Here is a 25,848-nt window from a genome sequence, read left to right on the forward strand (position 1 = left end):
GAGAGAGACACGCAAACTCCAAATATACAGCAGCAGCAGGCGTCAGGGTCGGGATCGAACCCACGACCTCCTGTAGACCAGGCGAGGTAGTTAACATCTCCCAGGGTCGGGATCGAACCCACGACCTCCTGTAGACCAGGCGAGGTAGTTAACATCTCCCAGGGTCGGGATCGAACCCACGACCTCCTGTAGACCAGGCGAGGTAGTTAACATCTCCCAGGGTCGGGATCGAACCCACCACCTCCTGTAGACCAGGCGAGGAAGTTAACATCTCCCAGGGTCGGGATCGAACCCACGACCTCCTGTAGACCAGGCGAGGTAGTTAACATCTCCTAGCCACCATGATGATGATGAGAGAGACACGCAAACTTCAAATATACAGCAGCAGGCGTCAAGGTCAGGATCGAACCCACGATCTTCTGCATACCAGGCGAGGTAGTTAACATCTCCTAGCCACCATGATGATGATGAGAGAGAGAGAGACACGCAAACTCCAAATACACAGCAGGCGTCAGGGACGGGATCGAACCCACGACCTCCTGTAGACCAGGCGAGGTAGTTAACATCTCCTAGCCACCATGATGATGATGATGAGAGAGACACGCAAACTCCAAATATACAGCAGCAGGCGTCAGGGACAGGATCGAACCCACGATCTTCTGCATATCAGGCGAGGTAGTTAACATCTCCTAGCCACCGTGATGATGATGAGAGAGAAAGAGACACGCAAACTCCAAATATACAGCAGCAGGCGTCAGGGACAGGATCGAACCCACGACCTCCTGTGTACCAGGCGAGGTAGTTAACATCTCCTAGCCACCGTGGCATCTTCAACAAAACATTTCCTTGATCCTACAATTCTTTCCCATGGATTTTTAAAAAATATTTATATTGAGTTGAGGCTTTCGTGACTGCAGGAATCCATACTGTTTGTTTTTTTCGGTAAGTCCAGACACGTCGTGATTTATTTTATTTTATATCTACGTGACTTTACCGAAAGAACCAAAGAGTTATTCTTTTAATTTTCTATTTTATTATTTTCATTTTTACTAACATCATTATTATTTTCCTATCTACGTGACTTTACCGAAAGAACCAAAGAGTATATATTGATATTATTCTTTTAATTTTGCATTTTATTATTTAAATTTTTACTAACTTTATTATTATTTTCCTATCTACGTAAAAGGTGGGGGGGGGGGGTCGAGATCTGGGTGGGCGGTGGAGGGCTCTGGACCCCGCGAGTTTGGCCGGACCGTCACGTGACCTGCCGTGGTTGAATGTCAATAATCGTTTTTGTTGTTGTTGTGTTTGTTGTTGTGTATTTCCCCCCCACCCTCCTCCTTCCCCCCCACCCTCCCCCCTTCTCCATCCTCCCCCGCACAAGTTTGGCCGAACCGTCACGTGACCTGCCGTGGTTGAATGTCAATAATCGTTGTTGTTGTTGTTGTTGTTTTTGTTGTTGTTGTGTTTGTTGTTGTGTATCTCCCCCCTCCTTCCCCCCACTCTCCCCCCTTCTCCATCCTCCCCCGCACAAATTTGGCCGGATCGCCACGTGGCCTGACATCGCTATGAGTCAATAATCATCGCCGCCGTTGTTGTTGTTTATCTACCCCCTGCCCCCCCCCCCGCCCCCTCCCACTGGTGCAGTACAAGCAAGTGGAGCAGTACATGTCGTTCCACAAGCTGCCCACGGACATGCGCCAGCGCATCCACGAGTACTACGAGCACCGCTACCAGGGCAAGATGTTCGACGAGGACAACATCTTGGGAGAGCTCAGCGAGCCGCTCAAACAGGTGGGGGGGGGGGGGGGCAGCAGCGACGATGACGACAACAACAATGACAACAACGACAGTCACAACAACAGTGACGACAACAATGACGACAACATCTTGGGGAGTTCAGCGAGCCGCTCAAACAGGTGGGGGGGGGGGGGGCGGGGTCAACAGCGACGATGACGACAACAATGACGACAACAACAGTCACAACAACAGTGACGACAACAATGACGACAACAACAGTCACAACAACAATGACGACAACGACAGTCACAACAACAGTGACGACAACAATGACGACAACAACAGTCACAACAACAATGACGACAACAACAGTCACAACAACAGTGACGACAACGACGACAACAACAACAATGACGACAACAACAGTCACAACAACAATGACGACAACAACAGTCACAACAATAATGACGACAACAACAGTCACAACAACAATGACGACAACAACAGTCACAACAACAATGACGACAACAACAATGACGACAATGACAACCACGACAACAACAATGACAACAACAGTCACAACAACGACAACAACAATGACAACAACAGTGACAACAACGACGACAATAACAACAATTACAACCACGACAACAACAATGTAGTGTATAGTGTAGTGTATAGTAGTGTAGTGTATAGTGTAGTGTATAGTGTAGTGTATAGTGTAGTGTATAGTAGTGTAGTGTATAGTGTAGTGTGTAGTGTAGTGTATAGTTTAGTGTATAGTAGTGTAGTGTTTAGTGTAGTGTATAGTAGTGTAGTGTACAGTGCAGTGTATAGTAGTGTAGTGTATAGTGTAGTGTATAGTAGTGTAGTGTATAGTGTGGTGTATAGTAGTGTAGTGTATAGTGTAGTGTATAGTGTAGTGTATAGTAGTGTAGTGTGTAGTGTATAGTAGTGTAGTGTATAGTGTAGTGTATAATAGTGGAGTGTATAATGGGGTGTATAGTGTAGTGTATAGTGTAGTGTATAGTGTAGTGTATAGTAGTGTAGTGTATAGTGTAGTGTATAGTGTAGTGTATATTAGTGTAGTGTATAGTAGTGTATTGTATAGTATAGTAGTGTATAGTAGTGTAGTGTATAGTGTAGTGTATAGTAGGGTAGTGTATAGTGTAGTGTATAGTGTAGTGTATAGTAGTGTAGTGTATAGTGTAGTGTATAGTAGTGTAGTGTATAGTAGTGTAGTGTATAGTGTAGTGTATAGTAGTGTAGTGTATAGTGGAGTGTATAGTAGTGTAGTGGATAGTGTAGTGTATAGTGTAGTGTATAGTAGTGTAATGTATAGTGTAGTGTATAGTGTAGTGTATAGTAGTGTAGTGTATAGTGTATAGTAGTGTAGTGTATAGTGTAGTGTATAGTAGTGTAGTGTATAGTAGTGTATAGTGTAGTGTATAGTAGTGTAGTGTATAGTGTAGTGTGTAGTGTAGTGTATAGTGTATTGTATAGTGTATAGTAGTGTAGTGTAGTGTATAGTGTAGTGTATAGTGTATTGTATAGTGTATAGTAGTGTAGTGTATAGTGTAGTGTATAGTAGTGTAGTGTATAGTGGAGTGTATAGTAGTGTAGTGGATAGTGTAGTGTATAGTGTAGTGTATAGTAGTGTAATGTATAGTGTAGTGTATAGTGTAGTGTATAGTAGTGTAGTGTATAGTGTATAGTAGTGTAGTGTATAGTGTAGTGTATAGTAGTGTAGTGTATAGTAGTGTATAGTGTAGTGTATAGTAGTGTAGTGTATAGTGTAGTGTGTAGTGTAGTGTATAGTGTATTGTATAGTGTATAGTAGTGTAGTGTAGTGTATAGTGTAGTGTATAGTGTATTGTATAGTGTATAGTAGTGTAGTGTATAGTGTAGTGTATAGTAGTGTAGTGTATAGTGGAGTGTATAGTAGTGTAGTGTATAGTAGTGTAGTGTATAGTAGTGTATAGTGGAGTGTATAGTAGTGTAGTGTATAGTAGTGTAGTGTATAGTGGAGTGTATAGTAGTGTAGTGTATAGTAGTGTAGTGTATAGTGTAGTGTATAGTAGTGTAGTGTATAGTAGTGTAGTGTATAGTGGAGTGTATAGTAGTGTAGTGTATAGTAGTGTAGTGTATAGTGGAGTGTATAGTAGTGTAGTGTATAGTAGTGTAGTGTATAATGGAGTGTATAGTAGTGTAGTGGGTGCCGCTAACCGCTGCACCACCACTCCACCCGTGTCTCGGTTCTCGCTCTGGCCTCTACATTCGACCACGTCTCCCACGATGGCCTGACCGCTCTCCGACCCGCTCAGCCGTTTGACAGAAACGCCGCTCGCTGCGTGACGCTCAGACGGATGATTTCATTGTCAGAGTTGAGATCGAGGGCAAATTTAAGTGCAGGGCCAAATTTACCGTGATGCGGTTTTTGTTGTTGTTGTTGTTGTTATTTAGTCCGTAAATGGGGACTGGGCTGATACCATTAACTCACCACACTTGGGAACCCAGTTTAATCACAACAACTCAGTCTACGCGAGTCTATGGGTCTCTGTATGATTGTATGGGTATGCATGTGCATCTATCGGTCTCGATGTGAGTCTGTGGGTCTCTATGTGAGTCTCTGGTTCTCTATGTGAGTCTATGGGTATCTATGTGAGTTTGTGGGTATCTGTCAGTCAATTAGTTTTTGTATGAGTCTATGGGTCTGAATTTGAGTCTGTGGGTCTCTATGTGAGTCTCTGGTTCTCTATGTGAGTCTATGGGTATCTATGTGAGTTTGTGGGTATCTGTCAGTCAATTTGTTTTTGTATGAGTCTATAGGTCGTAATTTGAGTTTGTGGGTCTCTAAGTGAGTCGCTGGTTCTCTATGTGAGTCTATGGGTCTCTACGTGAGTCTATGCGAGTCTATGGGTCTCTACGTGAGTCTATGTGAGTCTGTGGGTCTCTATTTGAGTCTGTGGGTCTCTATGTGCCTCTATGTGAATCTATGTGTCTCTATTTGAGTATGTGGGGTCTCTACGGGTCTCTATGTGAGCCTATGAGTCCCCCGGTGTAATCGCTGTTGTTGGGGCTAAAACCGTGACCTCTGACCCCTCATGCCCACGTGGTGCTCTTGGCCCAGGCCTCATCCCGCGAGATTATGGCCTCATTTGCCAGGGGTTGTGCGTTGCAGAGCAGCAAATTGCCTCGGGAAATGAGATGCGATAGATTTGCTTCGTTAATCTACCGTACACGGCAAAGCCGCGCGACCAGATGGACTCTTTCTCTCTCTAATGAAGCCATCTTGACGTGGCCGGCAACAGCAGCAGCAGACGCAGACCTCGACACAGCTCCCGAACCACGTGGCAATATTCTTTGGGTCTTTCGGTAAAGTTACGTAGATGGGTTCAAAGAAAATAACAAAAAACAAGAACAAACTGTGACGTTGCTTGCCTTTGCTGAAGACGACCGCTTGTGTTGCGATCGAAACGTCGTATTTTTGTTGTTATTTTTTGTAATTTTCTTTGAACCTATCTACGTGACTTTCCCGAAAGACCCAAGAAAATGAATTCCTGCAGTCAGGAAAGCTTTAAGTCAAGATTCACATTGCAATACTCTAGAATGAGAAGAGCGCATTTGCAAATGTTAGCCTATGGCAAACGTCAGTCTATGGGTAAAGTTTAGATCTTAGTTTTCGTGACTGCAATGTTGCATACTCTTTTGTTCTTTCGGTAAAGTTACATAGGTATAAAATAAAAGAAAAACTTTTTTATAAAAAAAATAAAAATAAAAAAAATGAAAAATAATTTAAAAAAAAAAGATTAAATCACGACGTTTCGGAAAGCAACACAAGCTTCCGTCAGGTGGGAAAACCACATCAAGAAATAAAAATGTATATTGTCCACTACTACACACTTCACGGGACATGGGTTAAAAAACGACGGAAAGATTTGCACGGTCCTAAGCGAGCAAGCAAGCAAGCAAGCGCGCAAGTGAACTTAATATAAAGGATTTAAAAAGGGGAAACACCCATGATCAACACCTGTGAAAGCCTCCCACTTGTTACGATGATTACGATGATTATATTGCGATGTTATTGAACGAGTTGTGCAAGGGGCTAAGGCGACGTTGGGAGCTGTAGCCGATGGGGATGGCTTCATCAGCCAAAGGTTCAATTCTCCGTGTCGTACACGGCTGCCGTTGTAGATGCAGAGGCCACGACCACAATCTCACATTCAGGTGGTCAAGCCCCAATCCCGTTGGTGTTTGTGGATCGGTGGGGGGGGCATTGCGTGGTGATGCGTTACACTACTCTGCTGCGGTTTTTGTAATCGAATCGGCAATCCACTCACTCACCCAGCGAGCCACTCACCCGCCCGTTTCACCAACTCACTCATCCCCTCACTCATCCCCCTCCTCCTCCACCACCTCCACCACCACCAGCCAGGAACGACGCGTTTCTGTAAAGCGCTTTTTGAAGGTGCGACCACTTGACCACCACCCCACTCAACCCCCCCCCCATTCCACCCTTTCCATCGACACCCCCCCACTCCACCCCCCCCCCCCATTCCACCCCCCCCATTCCAACCCCACACTCCCACCCCCCCCGCTACACCCCCCCCACTCAACCCCTCCCCACTCCACCCCCTCCGCTAAACCCCCCCACTCAACCCCTCCCCATTCCACCCCCCCACTCCCACTCCACCCCCCGCTAACCCCCCCCCCCCCACTCCACCCCCCCACTCAACCCCTCCCCACTCCAAACCCTCCTACACCCCCCCACTCAACCCTGCCCCATTCTACCCTCCCCCCTACACCCGCCCCCCCCACTTAACCCCCCCAATCCACCCACCCCCCTACACCCCCTTGCTCAACCCCCCCACTCAACCCCTCCCACTCTACACCCCCCCACTCCACCCCGCACTCCCATTCCACCCCCCCCCCGCCCGCCACACCCCCCCCACTCAACCCCCCCCCCCCACTCCACCCCTCCCCACTCTCATTCCACCCCCACTCCCCCCGCTACACCCCCCTCCACTCCACCCTCCCCACTCCCATTCCACCCCCCCACCACACCCCCCCACTCAACCCCCCCACTCAACCCCCCCCCACTCCATCCCCCACTCCCATTCCACCCCCCCCCCCCCGCTACACCCCCCCCCCCACTCCACCCCTCCCCACTCCAACCCCCCCTACACCCCCCTGCTCAACCACCCCACTCAACCCCTCCCCACACCCCCCCCCCTTTACACCCCCCACCCCCCCCCCCCAACAGGAGATCGTCAACTACAACTGCCGCCAGCTGGTGGCCACGATGCCGCTGTTCGCCACGGCCGACCCGGCCTTCGTCACGTGCGTGCTCACCAAGCTGCGCTTCGAGGTCTTCCAGCCGGGCGACCTGGTGGTGCGCGAAGGCACCGTGGGCACGCGCATGTTCTTCGTGCAGCACGGCCTGCTCACCGTGCTGTCGCGAGGCGGTGGTGGCGGTGGTGGTGGTGGTGGTGGCGGCGGTGGCGGCGGTGGTGGTGTGGACACCAAGCTGTCCGACGGATGCTACTTCGGAGGTGAGTGAGGTACGGAGGAGGCGGGGTGGGGGGGTAGGGAGGGATGGAGGGAGGGAGTAGGGAGGGGGGAGGCAGGGAGGGGGGAGTAAGCAGGGGGGGGAGTAGGGAGGGGGTAGGGAGGGAGTAGGGAGAGGGATGCAGGGAGGGAGTAGGGAGGGAGGGGGTAGGGAGGGAGTAGGGAGAGGGATGCAGGGAGGGAGTAGGGAGGGAGGGGGTAGGGAGGGAGTAGGGAGGGAGGGAGGGGGTAGTGAGGGAGGGAGGGGGTAGGGAGGGAGGGAGGGAGGGGGTAGTGAGGGAGGGAGGGAGGGGGTAGGGAGGGAGGGAGGGAGGGGGTAGTGAGGGAGGGAGGGAGGGGGTAGGGAGGGGGGAGCAGGTAGGGGGCAGTAAGGAAGAGAGGGGGGGGAGTAGGGAGGGAGGGGGGTAGGGAGGGAGTAGGGAGGAAGGGAGGAGGGAGGGGGTAGGGAGGGGACCGAGTCAGTGTTAGGAGCTGTGGGCAGCATTGAGGCTTAGTTGTCAACGTGCTTCGTGGGCGGGTGGGGGGCACATTGACTCATCGCCTCTCAACTCACAACTCGCCACCGCCATCACTCACTCACTCACCCCGCCCCCCCCCCCCCCAATTTAGTCGTCCCACGTGTAACCTTCTCCTCCCTCCCCCAACCACCCCCGCCCCCCCCCCTCCACCACCACCACCACCCCCCCCCCGCTCCACCACCACCGCCACCACCACCACCACCACCGCCGCCACCACCACCGCCACCACCACCACCACCACCGCCACCACCGCCGCCACCACCCCCCCCCGCTCCACCACCACCACCGCCACCACCGCTACTACCGCCGCTACCACCACCACCACCACCGCCACCACCACGCCACCGCCGCCACCACCCCCCCCCCCGCTCCACCACCACCACCGCCACCACCGCCACCACCACCACCGCCACCACCACCACCACCGCCGCCACCACGCCACCACCGCCGCCACCACCCCCCCCCCCCCGCTCCACCACCACCACCACCACCGCCACCACCGCCACCACCACCACCACCACCGCCACCACCACCACCACCACCGCCACCACCACCACCACCACCGCCACCACCACCACCACCGCCACCACCACCACCGCCGCCACTACCCCCCCCCGCTCCACCACCACCACGCCACCACCGCCGCCACCACCACCCCCCCCCCCCGCTCCACCACCACCACCACCACCACCGCCACCACCGCTGCCACCACCCCCCCCCCCCCCGCTCCACCACCACCACCGCCACCACCGCCGCAGAGATCTGCCTGCTGACGCGCGGGCGGCGCACGGCGAGCGTGCGCGCGGACACCTACTGCCGCCTCTTCTCGCTCTCCAGCGAACACTTCGCCGCCGTGCTCGAGGAACATCCCGTGATGCGCCGCGCGCTCGAGAGCGTCGCCATCGACCGACTCAACCGCATCGGTGCGGCGGCCGCAAACCGCGGCAACGCACCCACCCCCAACCCCCAACCCCCCAACCCCGACTCCTCCACCACTTGTTCGATGAATTAGCCGCACACTGATCCACCTATCCACTCACCCACTGACCCACTCACTGACCTACCCACTCATCCACTTACGCACTCACTGACCCACACACTGACCTAACCACTCACCCACTTACGCACTCACTGACCCACTCACTGAACTACCCACTCACTCACTTACGCACTCACTGAACTACCCACTGACCCACCTGCCCACTCACCTAACCACTCATCCACTTACCCACTCACTGACCCACTCACTGAACTACACACTCACTCACTTACGCACTCACTGAACTACCCACTGACCCACCTGCCCACTCACCTAACCTCTCATCCACTTACCCACTCACTGACCCACTCACTGAACTACCCACTCACTCACTTACGCACTCACTGAACTACCCACTGACCCACCTGCCCACTCACCTAACCACTCACCCACTTACCCACTAACTGACCCACTCACTTACCTAATCACTCACCCACTTACCCACTCACTGAACTACCCACTGACCCACCTGCCCACTCACCTAACCACTCACCCACTTACCCACTCACTGACCCACTCACTGACCTACCCACTCACCCACTTACCCATTCACTGACCCACTCACTGACCTAACCACTCACTCACCGATTCACTGACCCATCTACCCACTCACCTTTCAACTTACCCACTAACTGACCTACCCACTTAACCAATCACTGACCCATCTGCCCACTCACCTAACCACTCACCCACTTACCCACTCACTGACCCACTCACTGACCTACCCACTCACCCACTTACCCACTCACTGACCCACTCACTTACCTACCCACTCACTGACCCATCTACCCACTCACCTTTCAACTTGCCCACTAACTGACCTACCCACTTAACCAATCACTGACCCACCTACCCACTCACCCACTCACTGATCTACCCACTTAACCAATCACTGACCCACCTACCCACTCACTCACTCAGGCACTCACCCAACCACTCATATACTCTCCAATTCACTTACCTACCCACTCACTCAGCTACCCGCTGAATCACCAACCTACTCACTCACCTACCCACTCACTCACCCACTGCCTCACCTACCTGGTAGCCAGATGGCTTCCAGAGAACCTCTGTCTTGGAGAAGTCAATGTCATGTGAGCCCACTGGATTATAACAGTGATCTACCACGGCCGAGGTCTTCGTCCTACCGTGTTTTAGGTCTGCTTTGTGCTCACAGATGCGGTCCGAGACATGTCGTTTCGTTTCTCCAATGTAACTCCTCCCACAGAGGCAACTCAGTTTGTAGACGCCAGGGTACTGTATGTCCGGAATCACATCTTTTACAGACGGAACCAGATCACGGATTTTATGTAACGTGTTGAATCGGACCTGGATCTTGTGTCTATTCAAGATTTTGGAGATATTTTTTGTGATCCCCGCAATGTAGGGTAAAGTGATGGTTTTGAATGGCTCCTCAAGAGGGTCCTTCTTCATGGTTGGAGTGATGGCTTTGCGGATTGTGTAGTCGGAGTAACCATTAGCCTTAAGAGCTTGGCGTACTTGCTTGAGTTCACTGGCAATGTGTTCCTGGTCGGAGATGCATTGGGCTCTATGGTGCAGAGTCTTGATGAGGGAATTCTTCTGTGATGGATGGTGGTGGGAATCCTGTTTCAGGTAAGCATCCGTATGGGTGGCTTTCCTGTAGACAGAGTGGCTCGTTGAACCATCAGGTCTCTTTTTTATTAGGACATCCAAAAAAGGTAGCTTGCCATCTTTTTCGACTTCCATGGTAATTCTGATGGCTGGGTGTATGGAGCATTAATTCTAGATTTGAAGCTTTCGTGACTGCAAGGAATCATATTCGTAGGTTTTTTCGGTAAAGTCACGTAGGTAAAACATCAAAGTTCCTGTACCTGACACCATCGCAATCATGATTTTTGTTTTTATTTTATTTTATTTTCATTAATTTTGATGTTTTACCTACGTGACTTTACCGAAAAAACCTAAGAATATGGGTGTATGGAATTGATGTGGTCGAGGAATTGGTCTAGAGCAGGCCGGCCATGTGGCCAGATGACAAAAGTGTCATCCACGTACCTCTTCCATAAGGTCGGGCGTAGAGTGGCAGTCTGGATGGCGTCAGTCTCAAATTTCTCCATGAAGACGTTGGCTACAACCGGAGATAGGGGGGGGGGGGTGCCCATTGGGGTGCCCTCAGTTAGTTTGTAGAAAGTTCCATTCCAGGTGAAGTATGTATTGGTTAAGCAGTGTCTCACCAGGGGGGGTACCTCAATATTCAGTCCTTGATGAACCAAGTCTTCAATGATTGCGATGGTGTCAGGTACAGGAACTTTGGTGAATAAGGAAACTACATCAAAACTGACAAGCAGGTCGTCTGGGGACAGGGAAATACCCTTGATAGTCGATACCAGGTGAGTAGAGTTTAGTACCGCAGAGGTGTTTTTTTCCAGTGAAAGGCCGCAGGATTTCAGACGTTGTTGTTGATGTTGTTGTTTATGTCGTTGTTGATGCCGTTATTTGTTGATGTCGTCATCGTTGATATTGTTATTGTTGATAATGTCGTTATTGTTGATAATGTCGTTATTGTTGATAATGTTGTTATTGTTGATAATGTTGTTATTGATGTCGTTGTTGACGTCGTTATTTGTTGATGTCGTTATTTGTTGATGTCGTTATTTGTTGATGATGTTGTTGTTGTTAATATCGTCATCGTTGATATTGTCATTGTTGATAATGTCGTTATTGTTGATAATGTCGTTATTGTTGATAATGTCGTTATTGATGTCGTCATTGATGTCGTTATTTGTTGATGTCGTTATTTGTTGATGTTATTGTTGTTGTTAATATCGTCATCGTTGATATTGTCATTGTTGATAATGTCGTTATTGTTGATGATGTCGTTGTTGATGTCGTCATCGTTGATGTTGTTATTGTTGAAAATGTCGTTATTGTTGATGATGTCGTTGTTGATGTCGTTATTTGTTGATGTCGTTATTTGTTGATGTTGTTATTGTTGTTGTTAATGTCGTCATCGTTGATATTGTCATTGTTGATAATGTCGTTATTGTTGATAATGTCGTTATTGATGTCATTGTTTGTTGATGTCGTTATTTGTTGATGTTGTTGTTGATGTTGTTGTTGATGTCGTTGTTGATGTCGTCATCGTCGTCGCCGCACCGCAGGCAAGAAGAACTCGATCCTGCTGCACAAGGTGGAGCATGACATGAGCACCGGGCTGTGCGGCGCCCACGAGCGCGAGATGATCCGCACCATGGTGCGACGCGACCGCGAGATGATGCTGGGCGCCAACGTCGCCAACGCCTCGTTCACCTCCTCCTCCTCCTCGCCCCCCTCCTCCTCGTCTCCTCCTCGCCACGGACGCTCGCTCGCCGAGCTCGCCCCTTCGCTCGCCCCTTCGCTCGCCCCTTCGCTCGCCCCTTCGCTCGCCGGTCCGCGGCCGTCTCCGTCGCCTCGCGGAGGCGGCGGCGCTCGCACCTCCTCCATCCACATCGCCGTGACCCGCTGCTCGTCTCGCCACGACCCGGCGTCGTCGTCGTCGCCGCCGCCGCCGCTGCCGCCCCCGCCGCTGAGCCGCCACGCCAGCCTCGGCCGCCGCTCCGGTGCCTCCGGGCGACGCAAGTCCAGCCCGGGCTACGCCACCATGGCGCCCGGGGGAACCGCCGCCGGGGGTCACGTGACGGTCCCCGCGGGTGTGGCGCGGTGCGGTCCCGCGCCGTCGCCGCACGCTCTGCTGCTGCGGCCGCCCTGGGCTCGCGACGCCGCCGGTGGCAGCGGCGTCGCCGTCGGGTACTCGCCGCTCGCGCGCGCCGCCTCGGAGCGCACCGCCGGTTCTGGCGACTCGCTCCTCTGCCGCCCCTTTCCGTCGTCCGGCGGCGGCGGTGGCAGCCGGGCGAGCGTTGCCGACGTCGGCGCTCGCTCCTTCTCTGCGTTTCCCTCCTTCCGTGCCAGTGCCGGTGCCGGTGCCGGTGCCGCCGCGGCGGCCGGCGTGGCCACGGGGGCGACGGGGGGCGCCGGGGCGTCTTCGTCGCCCGGGGCTCTGAGCCGCGCCGCGCGGCTCCTCTCGGCGTCGCAGCCGGCGCTGCCGCACGGCGGGGCGGGCGGCGGGGCGGGCGCCTTTCCCCGTGCGCCGGCGATGGGCGCGACGATGACGACGACGACGACGACGGCGGCGGTGGAGCGGCCGGGACATCGGCCGCGGAGTGGCGAGCAGAAGGAGGATGCGGAGGAGGTTGACCGCCACGGGCGACCTCCTCTGCCGATGTTCACCGAGCTGGGCCGGAAGACGCTGCAGCGCAGGATGACGCTGCCTCGGCAAATCCCGCTGCTGCTGCTGCCGCCACCCGCCGCCGGCGCAGCAGCCGCTGGACCGCACGCCCAGAGGCTCCCTGCCGCTGTGGCCAATCGTGATTGGTGGTGGCGGCGTTGCCGGCGGTGGCGGCGGTGCTGGTAGCGGTGGCGGCGGCGGCGGTGGCGTTTCACCGCTGAGCTCGTCCACCGACGCGGACATCAGGAGGCCCGTGCAGCTCCCGTCAAACCTCTGAAATAACCGCTGCGATCTCCACCCACTCCGGCTGGGGGAGAGAGCGGATGCCCTCGGCGTTCGCGGTAAATTGCGTCGGCAAATGCGGCGAAAACCGTCGGGCGTCTTGAGAAGGCGTTTTGAAACGTGAGCGGTGAACGCCACGCCGCCGCGCACGGTGACGAAACGTCTCGGCGAGGGAGCGAGGAGGCCAGGCAGGCGCGCGAACGTCCCACCGATGTTTACGGTGCGAGGCGCGTCCCGTAAGAAACGCTGGATGCTCGGCTGGTTTTTGGTCGCCAGCTCGTCGAGAGAAGCGAGAGAGAGGCCGGTGCCACCGGATGTCACGGAATCTCCACACCGGACAGCGCCGCACTGAACCCGGCAACGAGGTCACTCCTGCCGGCAGCTGTTGACTCGGCAGCCCTTGCAGGGGCTGCTCCTCTATCCACCCCACCCAACTCAGAGGTGGAGCGAGCGGCTCGCAAGGTCGCGAGGTCAACCCCCCCCCTACCCTCCCGTGGGAAAGAAGGTAGGGGGGGAGGTTGACTCAGCACATTCATCATCGTCGATCCCTCCGGCGGGGTGGGGGTCGATAAAATTGAGTTTCGCTTTGTGCCGATGATCAGCGGTGGTTGCCCACGCGGCAGGCCAATGGTGCCTCGGTCGTGTCCGGCGCAACGTGCACCGCCCTCGCCCGCACCGTGGCGGTCCCCCGCACGGACGACGCATCCGACGATCCGTTCTCTCGGCCCACCGCCCAGCCCCGGGCAAAACCTCGGCGTGCTCGCGACTTGGCCGTCGATCATCAGTCGATGGGCCAATTCGTGAATTCACCGGTAACTATCTCGAATCCAGCGGTGGGCCATCTCTCTGCCGGCAACAGGGGGGGGTGGGGGGTGGGTGGTGGTGAGCGAAGAGTTGCGGGGATGCGTCTCTACTCGTCGGCTCAAGAGTAAAAGCCGGGCGTCTAGAGAAGCCGCGGCCGTTTCCGTGAGCCGGAGACAACGGCAGGCGTGCACACGCGCCCTCCATTAGCACGGTCGGCACTACGTACGGTGTGATAGGACTTCAACATGCAGGACGTACACAGTGCACCATAGTCTCAACACTGCCCATAGACTCAGCACTGCCCATAGACTCAACACTGCCCATAGACTAAACACTGCCCATAGACTCAACACTGCCCATAGACTCAACACTACCCATAGACTCAACACTACCCATAGACTCAACACTGCCCATAGACTCAACACTGCCCATAGACTCAACACTACCCATAGACTCACACTGCCCATAGACTCAACAGTACCCATAAACTCAACACTGCCCATAGACTAAACACTGCCCATAGACTCAACACTACTCATAGACTCAACACTACCCATAGATTCAACACTACCCATAGATTCAACACTACCCATAGACTCAACACTACCCATAGACTCAACACTGACCATAGACTCAACACTACCCATAGACTAAACACTGCCCATAGACTCAACACTGCCCATAGACTCAACACTACCCATAGACTCAACACTACCCATAGACTCAACACTGCCCATAGACTTAACACTGCCCATAGACTCAACACTACCCATAGACTCACACTGCCCATAGACTCACGTACGGTGCAAAATAAGTTCAACATACACACATCCCTGAGGACGCAGAGGTGAAACTCTGCTAGGGACCCATTGGACTGGCAACACCACCCGCCATGTTGGTGGTCAGCACTGGGCCACCAAGATGGCGGAACAGGAACCAAGATGGCGAAACTAGAACCAAGATGACGATACTGGAACCAAGATGGCCAGACAGGAAACAAGATGGCAGCACAGCAAACAAAGATGGTGAAATTAGAACCAAGATGGCGAGACTGAAACCAAGATGGCGAGACTGGAACCAAGATGGCGAGACTGGAACCAAGATGGCGAGACTGGAACCAAGATGGTGGAACAGGAACCAAGATGGCGAGTCTAAAACAAAGATGGTGGCGGACACCAGTACCAGGGTTACTCATCACAATCATCGCCATCATCATCATCATCGGTTGAAACGTATTCCTGCCACCCGAACACAGATGGCAATGCCCCAGACAGGTGGCAAACCTAGGGTGGTTGAGTGTGGGTGGGTGAGTGAGTGGGTAGGTGAGTGAGTTAGTGGGTAGGTGAGTGGGTGAGTGGGTGGGCGAGTGGTTAGGGTAGTGGGTGGGTGAGTGGATAGGTGAGTGACTGAGTGGGTAGGTGAGTGGGTGAGTGAGTGAGTGGGTGGGTGAGTGGGTAGGTGAGTAAGTGAGTGGGTAGGTGAGTGGGTGAGTGAGTGGGTGGGTGAGTGGTTAGGGTAGTGGGTGGGTGAGTGGATAGGTGAGTGACTGAGTGGGTAGGTGAGTGGGTGAGTGAGTGAGTGGGTGGGTGAGTGGGTAGGGTGAGTGGTTGGCTCAGTGGGCGAGTGGGTGGTTGGTTTGGCAATTGCAACGTTGACTGAATGTGTTGATACATGATGTAGGTGAGTTAATCACTGAGCAAAATGAATACGTATGGGAGAGGGTAGATGAATGAATGAGTTGGCAGGTGAGCGGGTGGGTGGTGAGTGGGTGGGTGAGTGGGTAGTTGAGTGGGTGGGTGATTGGGTGGGTGAGTGAGTGGGTAGGTGAGTAGGTGGGTGAGTGGGTAGGTGAGTGGGTAGGTGAGTGGGTGGGTGATTGGGTGGGTGAGTGAGTGGGTAGGTGAGGTGGTGAGTGAGTGGCTAGGTGAGTGAGTGGGTTAGTGACTGGGTAGGTGAGTGGGTAGGTGAGTGGTTAGGTGAGTGGGTGAGTGGGTGGGTGATTGGGTGGGTGGGTGAGTGAATGAGTGGGTAGGTGAGGTGGTGAGTGAGTGGCTAGGTGAGTGAGTGGGTTAGTGACTGGGTAGGTGAGTGAGTAGGTGAGTGGGTAGGTGAGTGGGTGGGTGAGTGGGTAGGTGAGTGGCTGGGTGATTGGGTGGGTGGGTGAGTGAATGAGTGGGTAGGTGAGGTGGTGAGTGAGTGGCTAGGTGAGTGAATGGGTTAGTGACTGGGTAGGTGAGTGGGTAGGTGAGTGGGTAGGTGAGTGGGTGGGTGATTGGGTGGGTGAGTGAGTGGGTAGATGAGGTGGTGAGTGAGTGGCTAGGTGAGTGAGTGGGTTAGTGACTGGATAGGTGAGTGGGTAGGTGAGTGGATAGGTGAGCAGACACCAATTCGCAGGGGTGTCCGAGCCGAACCCAGACAGGCTGCCATCCTAACGGACTTCCTAGAACGCGTGGTCAGACATTTGATAAGGTCAGAGTGTGGATGGATGTTGTGGGTTGCTGCTGCTGCTGCAGCTGCGTTTGTAACTGATGTCGCCGCTTGCGTCTGCGATCGATGCCGCTGCTAATGATGTAAAATCTCGCTTCACATGCGCGCGCCTCCGACCAGACGTGCACCACTGGACGGAAGTCGTGACCCGATCAGTCATCGCCGGCTTGCTAGCGACGGCGCCCGCTGATGAATTGAGTCCTGCGGTCCTCCCGGGTTTATTTTGCGTTTGTCCACCTCCGCGTTTTAGAAATCCGCGTGCGTTTCAGATCGTTTCGATCGCTTGCCCTGCAAGAAATAGCCACGTGGTGATGATGATGGTGGTGATGGTGGTGGTAATGATGATGGTGGTGGTAATGATGATGATGGTGGTAATGATGATGAAGCCACTTCGTTGAGCTGTCGTTTGTGGCCAGGGTCGCTTCTGAAAAACGAGGGAATGGGCATTTGAACCCGGTCAAAAATAAATGTGAAAACATTGCGACGTTTTTTATTTGTGGACGTTTGTGTTACCGCCAATTGTTCGCCCTGCCGTGTTGTTTTCGTCTCGCGTTTGTCGTCGCAACGCTCTGATCCCCCCCCCCCCGTAACCCACCGTGACCCAATTGGACATCTGTGTTTGTTGAAAAAGAGCTTGATAGCTTTTCGGATTCCTCTTGAGCGGGGCCACCCAAATCATCCCGTGCCCTGCATTTTCGGCTCGCTCGCTCGCTCGATGGATGGCGTCGTCCGGGGTCGATCATCACACATGCTCAGACAATCGTCTTGGTTCTTTCGGTAAAGTCACGTAGAATGAAAATAATAAAATAATAAAAATAAAACATAATAAAATACAATTCTCACGACGTTTCGGCCACAACGCAAGCAGCCGTCCTCAGGTGAAGAACGGGTCTGTCAGAAAGACAGCGTCTGAATGCTCAGACAATCTTAACCTTTGTGGATTAGTGGGGTGTGGGTGGGTGGGTGGGTGCGTTAGAGTGGGGGGATGGAGGGGGTGGCAATCGGAATCTTTATTTAGATCGCTAGAGGAGGAATCCCTTGAGCTCTCTCCCCACAGATGTCCAGCGAAGTTGCGACCAGCGACGCAACAACAGCAGCAGAGACGACGCGATAACAGTGCAGGAGAAAGAGGGAGAGAATGGTAAATGAATGACGGAATATGAACAATGTGACGAAATTAACGGGACGAGACCCATTCGTCAATCTCGGGCAATGCAACAAAAACAACAACAGACCCGTGTTTCATCTTCTTGGTTCTTTCAGTAAAGTCACGTAGAAGGGAAACAATGAAATAATAAAAATCTAAAACAATAAAATTCTTATTCTTAGGTTTTTTCGTTAAAGTCACGTAGGTAAAAAAAATGTAATTAAAATTAATAAAAGTAAAATAAAAAATAAAATAAAAATCACGACGTTTCGGAGGCAACGCAAGCCTCCGTCTTCAGGTGGAACCGTCACAGCTACGCTCGCTGTATCAATAAAATTCTCACGACGGTTCGATTGCACCACGAGCAATCATCAATCTGAACGTCGTGAGAATTGTATTGTTAAATATATTTTCATTATTTTATTATTTCCCTTCTACGTGACTTTACCGAAAGAACCAAGAAGATGAATCCCTTGCAGTCACGAAAGCTTTCAATCAAAAGAACCAAGAAGATGAATCCCTTGCAGTCACGAAAGCTTTCAATCAAAAGAACCAAGAAGATGAATCCCTTGCAGTCACGAAAGCTTTCAATCAAAAGAACCAAGAAGATGAATCCCTTGCAGTCACGAAAGCTTTCAATCAAAAGAACCAAGAAGATGAATCCCTGCAGTCACGAAAGCTTTCAATCAAAAGAACCAAGAAGATGAATCCCTGCAGTCACGAAAGCTTTCAATCAAAAGAACCAAGAAGATGAATCCCTGCAGTCACGAAAGCTTTCAATCAAAAGAACCAAGAAGATGAATCCCTTGCAGTCACGAAAGCTTTCAATCAAAAGAACCAAGAAGATGAATCCCTTGCAGTCACGAAAGCTTTCAATCAAAAGAACCAAGAAGATGAATCCCTGCAGTCACGAAAGCTTTCAATCAAAAGACCCGTGTTTGGTTGTTTTTTTCCACTGCCGTGCTTGCCTCCCGTGCCACCCACGGTGACGTCACGGCCTCACGCGGACGAACGGAGCGGGCACCTCGCGTGGGTAACTTTCCTCATTTGACCTCTCCTCTAATGGTCGTCGCGAAAAGAAAGTGAAACGACACGCAACTCGACTGTGTCGTTGATTTTATCAGCTTGCAAGGGCCCGTCACTGGGTCACGTGGCTCGGTTTTTGGTGTTTTGTTTTCAGAAGCGACTTGGCTATCACAAATGACAGCTCAACGAAGTGAGCTCATCACCATCATCACGTGGACACCCATAGCAGGCAAATACTCTAAATGCATGTTCCTAAATGATCACTCAACGAAGTGAACTTATCACCTTCATCACGTGGACACCCATAGCAGGCAAATACTATAAATGCATGTTTCTAAATGATCACTCAACGAAGTGGGCTCATCACCATCATCATCATTACGTGGACATTCATAGCAGTCAAACACTCTAAATGCACGTTTTTAAATGAGGCTGTGGGTGAGTGAGTTAATGGGTGGGTGGACGGGTGAGTGAGTGGATGGGTGAGTGGATGAGAGTGGGTGGGTGAGTGGGTGGGTGAGTGGGTGGGTGGGGTGAGTGAGGCGGTGGGTGAGTGAGTTAATGGGTGGGTGGATGGGTGAGTGAGTGGATGGGTGAGTGGATGAGAGTGGGTGGGTGAGTGGGTGGGTGAGTGGGTGGGTGGGGTGAGTGAGGCGGTGGGTGAGTGAGTTAATGGGTGGGTGGATGGGTGAGTGAGTGGATGGGTGAGTGGATGAGAGTAGGTGGGTGAGTGAGTGGACGGGTGAGTGAGTGGATGGGTGAGTGGATGAGAGTGGGTGGGTGGGCGGGTGAGGCGGTTGGTGAGTGAGTTAATGGGTGGGTGGATGGGTGAGTGAGTGGATGGGTAAGTGTATTATTGATTGGGTGGGTGAGTGAATTGGTGGATGGGTGAGTGCATTAGTGAGGATGGGTGAGTGGCTGGCTGGGTGAGTGGTTGGGTGAGTGAGTGGGTGGCTGGGTGAGTGGCTGGGTGAGTGAGTGGCTGGGTGAGTGGCTGGCTGGGTGAGTGAGTGGTTGGGTGAGTGGCTGTCTGGGTGATTGAGTGGCTGGCTGGGTGAGTGACTGGCTGGGTGAGTGAGTGGTTGGGTGAGTGAGTGGCTGGCTGGGTGAGTGAGGGGCTGAGTGAGTAAGTGGCTGGCTGGCTGGGTGAGTGAGTGAGTGGCTGGCTGGCTGGGTGAGTGGCTGGCTGGCTGGATGAGTGAGTGGCTGGGTGAGTGAGTGAGTGAGTGGGTGGCTGGCTGGGTGAGTGAGTGGTTGAGTGAGTGGCTGGGTCAGTGAGTGGCTGGCTGGGTGAGTGAGTGGGTGGCTGGCTGGGTGAGTGAGTGGTTGAGTGAGTGGCTGGGTGAGTGAGTGGCTGGCTGGGTTAGTGGCTGGCTGGATGAGTGGCTGGCTGGCTGGATGAGTGAGTGAGTGGCTAGGCGAGTGCGGGAGTGAGTGGTTGGCAGGGTTAGTGGCTGGCTGGGTGAGTGAGTGGTTGAGTGAGTGGCTGGGTCAGTGAGTGGCTGGCTGGGTGAGTGAGTGGGTGGCTGGCTGGGTGAGTGAGTGGTTGAGTGAGTGGCTGGGTGAGTGAGTGGCTGGCTGGGTTAGTGGCTGGCTGGATGAGTGGCTGGCTGGCTGGATGAGTGAGTGAGTGAGTGGCTGGCTGGCTGGATGAGTGAGTGGCTAGGCGAGTGCGGGAGTGAGTGGTTGGCAGGGTTAGTGGCTGGCTGGGTGAGTGAGTGGTTGAGTGAGTTGCTGGGTGAGTGAGTGGCTGGCTGGGTTAGTGGCTGGCTGGATGAGTGAGTGGCTGGGTGAGTGAGTGAGTGAGTGGGTGGCTGGCTGGGTGAGTGAGTGGTTGAGTGAGTGGCTGGGTCAGTGAGTGGTTGAGTGAGTGGCTGGGTGAGTGAGTGGCTGGCTGGGTTAGTGGCTGGCTGGATGAGTGGCTGGCTGGCTGGATGAGTGAGTGAGTGAGTGGCTGGCTGGCTGGATGAGTGAGTGGCTAGGCGAGTGCGGGAGTGAGTGGTTGGCAGGGTTAGTGGCTGGCTGGGTGAGTGAGTGGTTGAGTGAGTGGCTGGGTCAGTGAGTGGCTGGCTGGGTGAGTGAGTGGGTGGCTGGCTGGGTGAGTGAGTGGTTGAGTGAGTGGCTGGGTGAGTGAGTGGCTGGCTGGGTTAGTGGCTGGCTGGATGAGTGGCTGGCTGGCTGGATGAGTGAGTGAGTGAGTGGTTGGCTGGCTGGATGAGTGAGTGGCTAGGCGAGTGCGTGAGTGAGTGGTTGGCAGGGTTAGTGGCTGGCTGGGTGAGTGAGTGGTTGAGTGAGTGGCTGGGTCAGTGAGTGGCTGGCTGGGTGAGTGAATGGGTGGCTGGCTGGGTGAGTGAGTGGTTGAGTGAGTGGCTGGGTGAGTGAGTGGCTGGCTGGGTTAGTGGCTGGCTGGATGAGTGGCTGGCTGGCTGGATGAGTGAGTGAGTGGCTGGCTGGCTGGATGAGTGAGTGGCTAGGCGAGTGCGTGAGTGAGTGGTTGGCAGGGTTAGTGGCTGGCTGGGTGAGTGAGTGGTTGAGTGAGTGGCTGGGTTAGTGAGTGGCTGGCTGGGTGAGTGAGTGGGTGGCTGGCTGGGTGAGTGAGTGGTTGAGTGAGTGGCTGGGTGAGTGAGTGGCTGGCTGGGTTAGTGGCTGGCTGGATGAGTGGCTGGCTGGCTGGATGAGTGAGTGAGTGAGTGGCTGGCTGGCTGGATGAGTGAGTGGCTAGGCGAGTGCGGGAGTGAGTGGTTGGCAGGGTTAGTGGCTGGCTGGGTGAGTGAGTGGTTGAGTGAGTGGCTGGGTGAGTGAGTGGCTGGCTGGGTGAGTGAGTGGGTGGCTGGCTGGGTGAGTGAGTGGTTGAGTGAGTGGCTGGGTGAGTGAGCGGCTGGCTGGGTTAGTGGCTGGCTGGATGAGTGGCTGGCTGGCTGAATGAGTGAGTGAGTGGCTGGCTGGCTGGATGAGTGAGTGGCTAGGCGAGTGCGTGAGTGAGTGGTTGGCAGGGTTAGTGGCTGGCTGGGTGCGTGAGTGGGTGGCTGGCTGGGTGAGTGAGTGGCTAGGCGAGTGCGTGAGTGAGTGGTTGGCAGGGTTAGTGGCTGGCTGGGTGCGTGAGTAATCGTCGCGAGTGAACCCCGTTGGCACCGCGGGGAGGATGCGATAAGAAGCGGCTCGAGCGGGTGTCGGTTGCCTTTAATTCATTATATTTTATCCTTGGCCTAATTAGCGGACGGCAGCTATTTAAATCGGAGGGAGGCCGCCTGGGACACGGCCGAGACGGCGTTCAGATCCCTGGCGCGCACGAAACGGGGCCTCGCCTCCCCTCCACGGGTGGGGGGGGGGGGGTGCGAGCGGGGGGGGACCGGGGGGGGGGGGGCGGGGGGGGGGCATCGCGACATCTGTGACCCCGAGAGAATGCCTCGTATCTGGGCCACTTACCATCGACGTTGAAGTCCCCCTCTCCCCCCCCTCCCCCCTTCTCCTCCCCCCCCTCCCTCCTCCCCGCTGCCGTGGGAGACAATTCGCGAAAGAGGGTCGCCGTTCATGGAATGAATGTACGGCTATGAGTGGTGTTGAGTTCGTTTTAAGTTTGGTAACCAGCCAACGATCCCATTGGACAGCCACTCACCCAGCCACTCGCCCAGCCAATCACCACTCACGACCCCACTCGCGCACACCACTCACCCAGACACTCACCACTCACGCACACCACTCAACCACTCAAGTGCACTCGCCGCAACCATCTCTCCGCATGCCCTGCCACTCACCCAGCCACTCACACAGTCACACACTCACCCAGCCACTCACACAGTCACACACTCACCCAGCCACTCACACAGCCACTCACACAGCCACTCACACAGCCACTCACTCAGCCAGCCACTCACACAGCCACTCACTCAGTCACTCACTCAGCCACTCACTCAGCAACTCACCCAGCCACTCACCCAGCCACTCACACAGTCACTCACCCAGCCACTCACAGTCACTCACTCAGCCACTCACCCAGCCACTCACACAGCCACTCACTCAGTCACTCACTCAGCAACTCACGCAGCCACTCACACAACCACTCACCCAGCCACTCACTCAGCCACTCACTCAGCCACTCACACAACCACTCACCCAGCCACTCACACAGCCACTCACACAGCCACTCACACAGCCACTCACACAGCCACTCAAACAGTCACTCAGCCACTCACTCAGCCACTCACACAGTCACTCACTCAGCAACTCACGCAGCCACTCACACAACCACTCACCCAGCCACTCACACAGCCACTCACTCACCCAGCCACTCACACAGCCACTCACTCAGTCACTCACTCAGCCACTCACTCAGCAACTCACCCAGTCACTCACCCAGACACTCACACAGTCACTCACCCAGCCACTCACACAGCCACTCACTCAGCCACTCACACAGCCACTCACACGGCCACTCACACGGCCACTCACACAGTCACTCACACAGCGACTCACACAGCCACTCACTCAGTCACTCACTCAGCCACTCACTCAGCAACTCACCCAGCCACTCACACAGCCACTCACACAGCCACTCACACAGCCACTCACACAGCCACTCACTCAGCCACTCACACAGCCACTCACACAGCCACTCACCCAGCCACTCACACAGCCACTCACACAGTCACTCACTCAGCCACTCACTCACCCAGCCACTCACACAGCCACTCACACAGTCACTCACACATCCACTCACACAGTCACTCACACATCCACTCATTCAGCCACTCACTCAGCCAATCACACAGTCACTCACACAGCCACTCACCCAGCCACTCACACAGCCACTCACACAGCCACTCACACAGTCACTCACACAGCCACTCACCCAGCCACTCACCCAGCCACTCACACAGTCACTCACTCAGCCACTCACACAGCCACTCACACAGCCACTCACCCAGCCACTCACCCAGCCACTCACCCAGTCACTCACACAGCCACTCACACATCCACTCACCCAGCCACTCACTCAGCCACTCACACAGCCACTCACACAGCCACTCACTCAGCCACTCACGCAGCCACTCACACAGTCACTCACATAGCCACTCACTCAGCCACTCACACAGTCACTCACTCAGCCACTCTCTTAGCAACTCACGCAGCCACTCACACAGCCACTCACACAGCCACTCACACAGTCACTCACACAGCCACTCACCCAGCCACTCACCCAGCCACTCACACAGCCACTCACCCAGCCACTCACACAGCCACTCACCCAGCTACTCACACAGCCACTCACTCAGCCACTCACCCAGCCACTCACACATCCACTCACCCAGCCACTCACAAAGCCACTCACACAGCCACTCAAACAGTCACTTACACAGCCACTCACCCAGCCACTCACACAACCACTCACCCGGCCACTCACTCAGCAACTCACCCAGCCACTCACCCAGCCACTCACACAGCCACTCACTCAGCCACTCACACAGCCACTCACACAGTCACTCACTCAGCCACTCACACAGGCACTCACCCAGCCACTCACTCAGCCACTCACACAGCCACTCACACAGCCACTCACTCAGCCACTCACACAGTCACTCACCCAGCCACTCCCACAGCCACTCACACAGCCACTCAAACAGTCACTCACTCAGTCACTCACTCAGTCACTCACCCAGTCACTCACCCAGTCACTCACCCAGTCATTCACTCAGTCACTCACTCAGCAACACACACAGCCACTCACCCAGCCACTCACCCAGTCACTCACCCAGTCACTCACCCAGCCACTCACCCAGTCACTCACTCAGTAACTCACACAGCCACTCACACAACCACTCACACAGCCACTCACTCAGCCACTCACCCAGCCACTCACTCAGTCACTCACTCAGTCACTCACTCAGCCACTCACCTAGCCACTCACACAGCCACTCACTCAGCCACTCACACAGTCATTCACTCCGCCACTCACTCAGTCATTCACACAGCCACTCACTCAGCCACTCACACAGTCACTCACCCAGCCACTCACTCAGTCACTCAGCCAGCTACTTACACAGCCACTCACCCAGCCACTCATTCAGCCACTCACACAGTCACTCACACAGTCACTCACTCAGTCACTCACTCAGCCACTCAGCCAGCCACTCACTCAGCCACTCACGCAGCCACTCACACAGTCACTCACATAGCCACTCACTCAGCCACTCACACAGTCACTCACTCAGTCACTCACACAGTCACTCACCCAGCCACTCACTCAGCCACTCACAGTCACTCACTCAGTCACTCACACAACCAGTCACCCGGCCACTCACTCAGCAACTCACCCAGCCACTCACACAGTCACTCACTCAGTCACTCACTCAGCCACACACACAGCCACTCACCCAGCCACTCACCCAGTCACTCACCCAGTCACTCACCCAGCCACTCACCCAGTCACTCACTCAGTCACTCACACAGCCACTCACACAACGACTTACACAGCCACTCACTCAGCCACTCACCCAGCCACTCACTCAGTCACTCACTCACTCAGTCACTCACTCAGCCACTCACCTAGCCACTCACACAGCCACTCACTCAGCCACTCACACAGTCATTCACTCCGCCACTCACTCAGTCACTCACACAGCCACTCACTCAGCCACTCACACAGTCACTCACCCAGCCACTCACTCAGTCACTCAGCCAGCCACTTACACAGCCACTCACCCAGCCACTCATTCAGCCACTCACACAGTCACTCACACAGTCACTCACTCAGTCACTCACTCAGCCACTCAGCCAGCCACTCACTCAGCCACTCACGCAGCCACTCACACAGTCACTCACACAGACACTCACTCAGACACTCACACAGTCACTCACTCAGTCACTCACACAGTCACTCACCCAGCCACTCACTCAGCCACTCACACAGTCACTCACTCAGTCACTCACTCAGCCACTCAGCCAGCCACTCACTCAGCCACTCACGCAGCCACTCACACAGTCACTCACA

The 25,848-nt window shown here is 54.2% G+C and overlaps 1 protein-coding gene across 1 annotated transcript in view; it reads left to right on the forward strand.

Annotated features, from left to right (window-relative positions):
• Positions 1 to 15,944, forward strand: part of LOC144950886 (uncharacterized) — a 65,803-nt gene extending 49,859 nt beyond the window's left edge. Inside the window, exons 6-9 of the mRNA XM_078881055.1 lie at positions 1,651 to 1,797; positions 7,007 to 7,295; positions 8,588 to 8,752; positions 12,012 to 15,944. Coding sequence (XP_078737181.1) covers positions 1,651 to 1,797; positions 7,007 to 7,295; positions 8,588 to 8,752; positions 12,012 to 13,300 — 1,890 coding nt within the window. The 3' untranslated portion in view covers positions 13,301 to 15,944. The remainder of the gene's footprint in view (positions 1 to 1,650; positions 1,798 to 7,006; positions 7,296 to 8,587; positions 8,753 to 12,011) is intronic.
• Positions 15,945 to 25,848: the final 9,904 nt, after the last annotated feature.

Source organism: Lampetra fluviatilis, chromosome 59, assembly GCF_964198595.1.
Source record: "Lampetra fluviatilis chromosome 59, kcLamFluv1.1, whole genome shotgun sequence".
Taxonomy (NCBI): Eukaryota; Metazoa; Chordata; class Hyperoartia; order Petromyzontiformes; family Petromyzontidae; genus Lampetra; species Lampetra fluviatilis.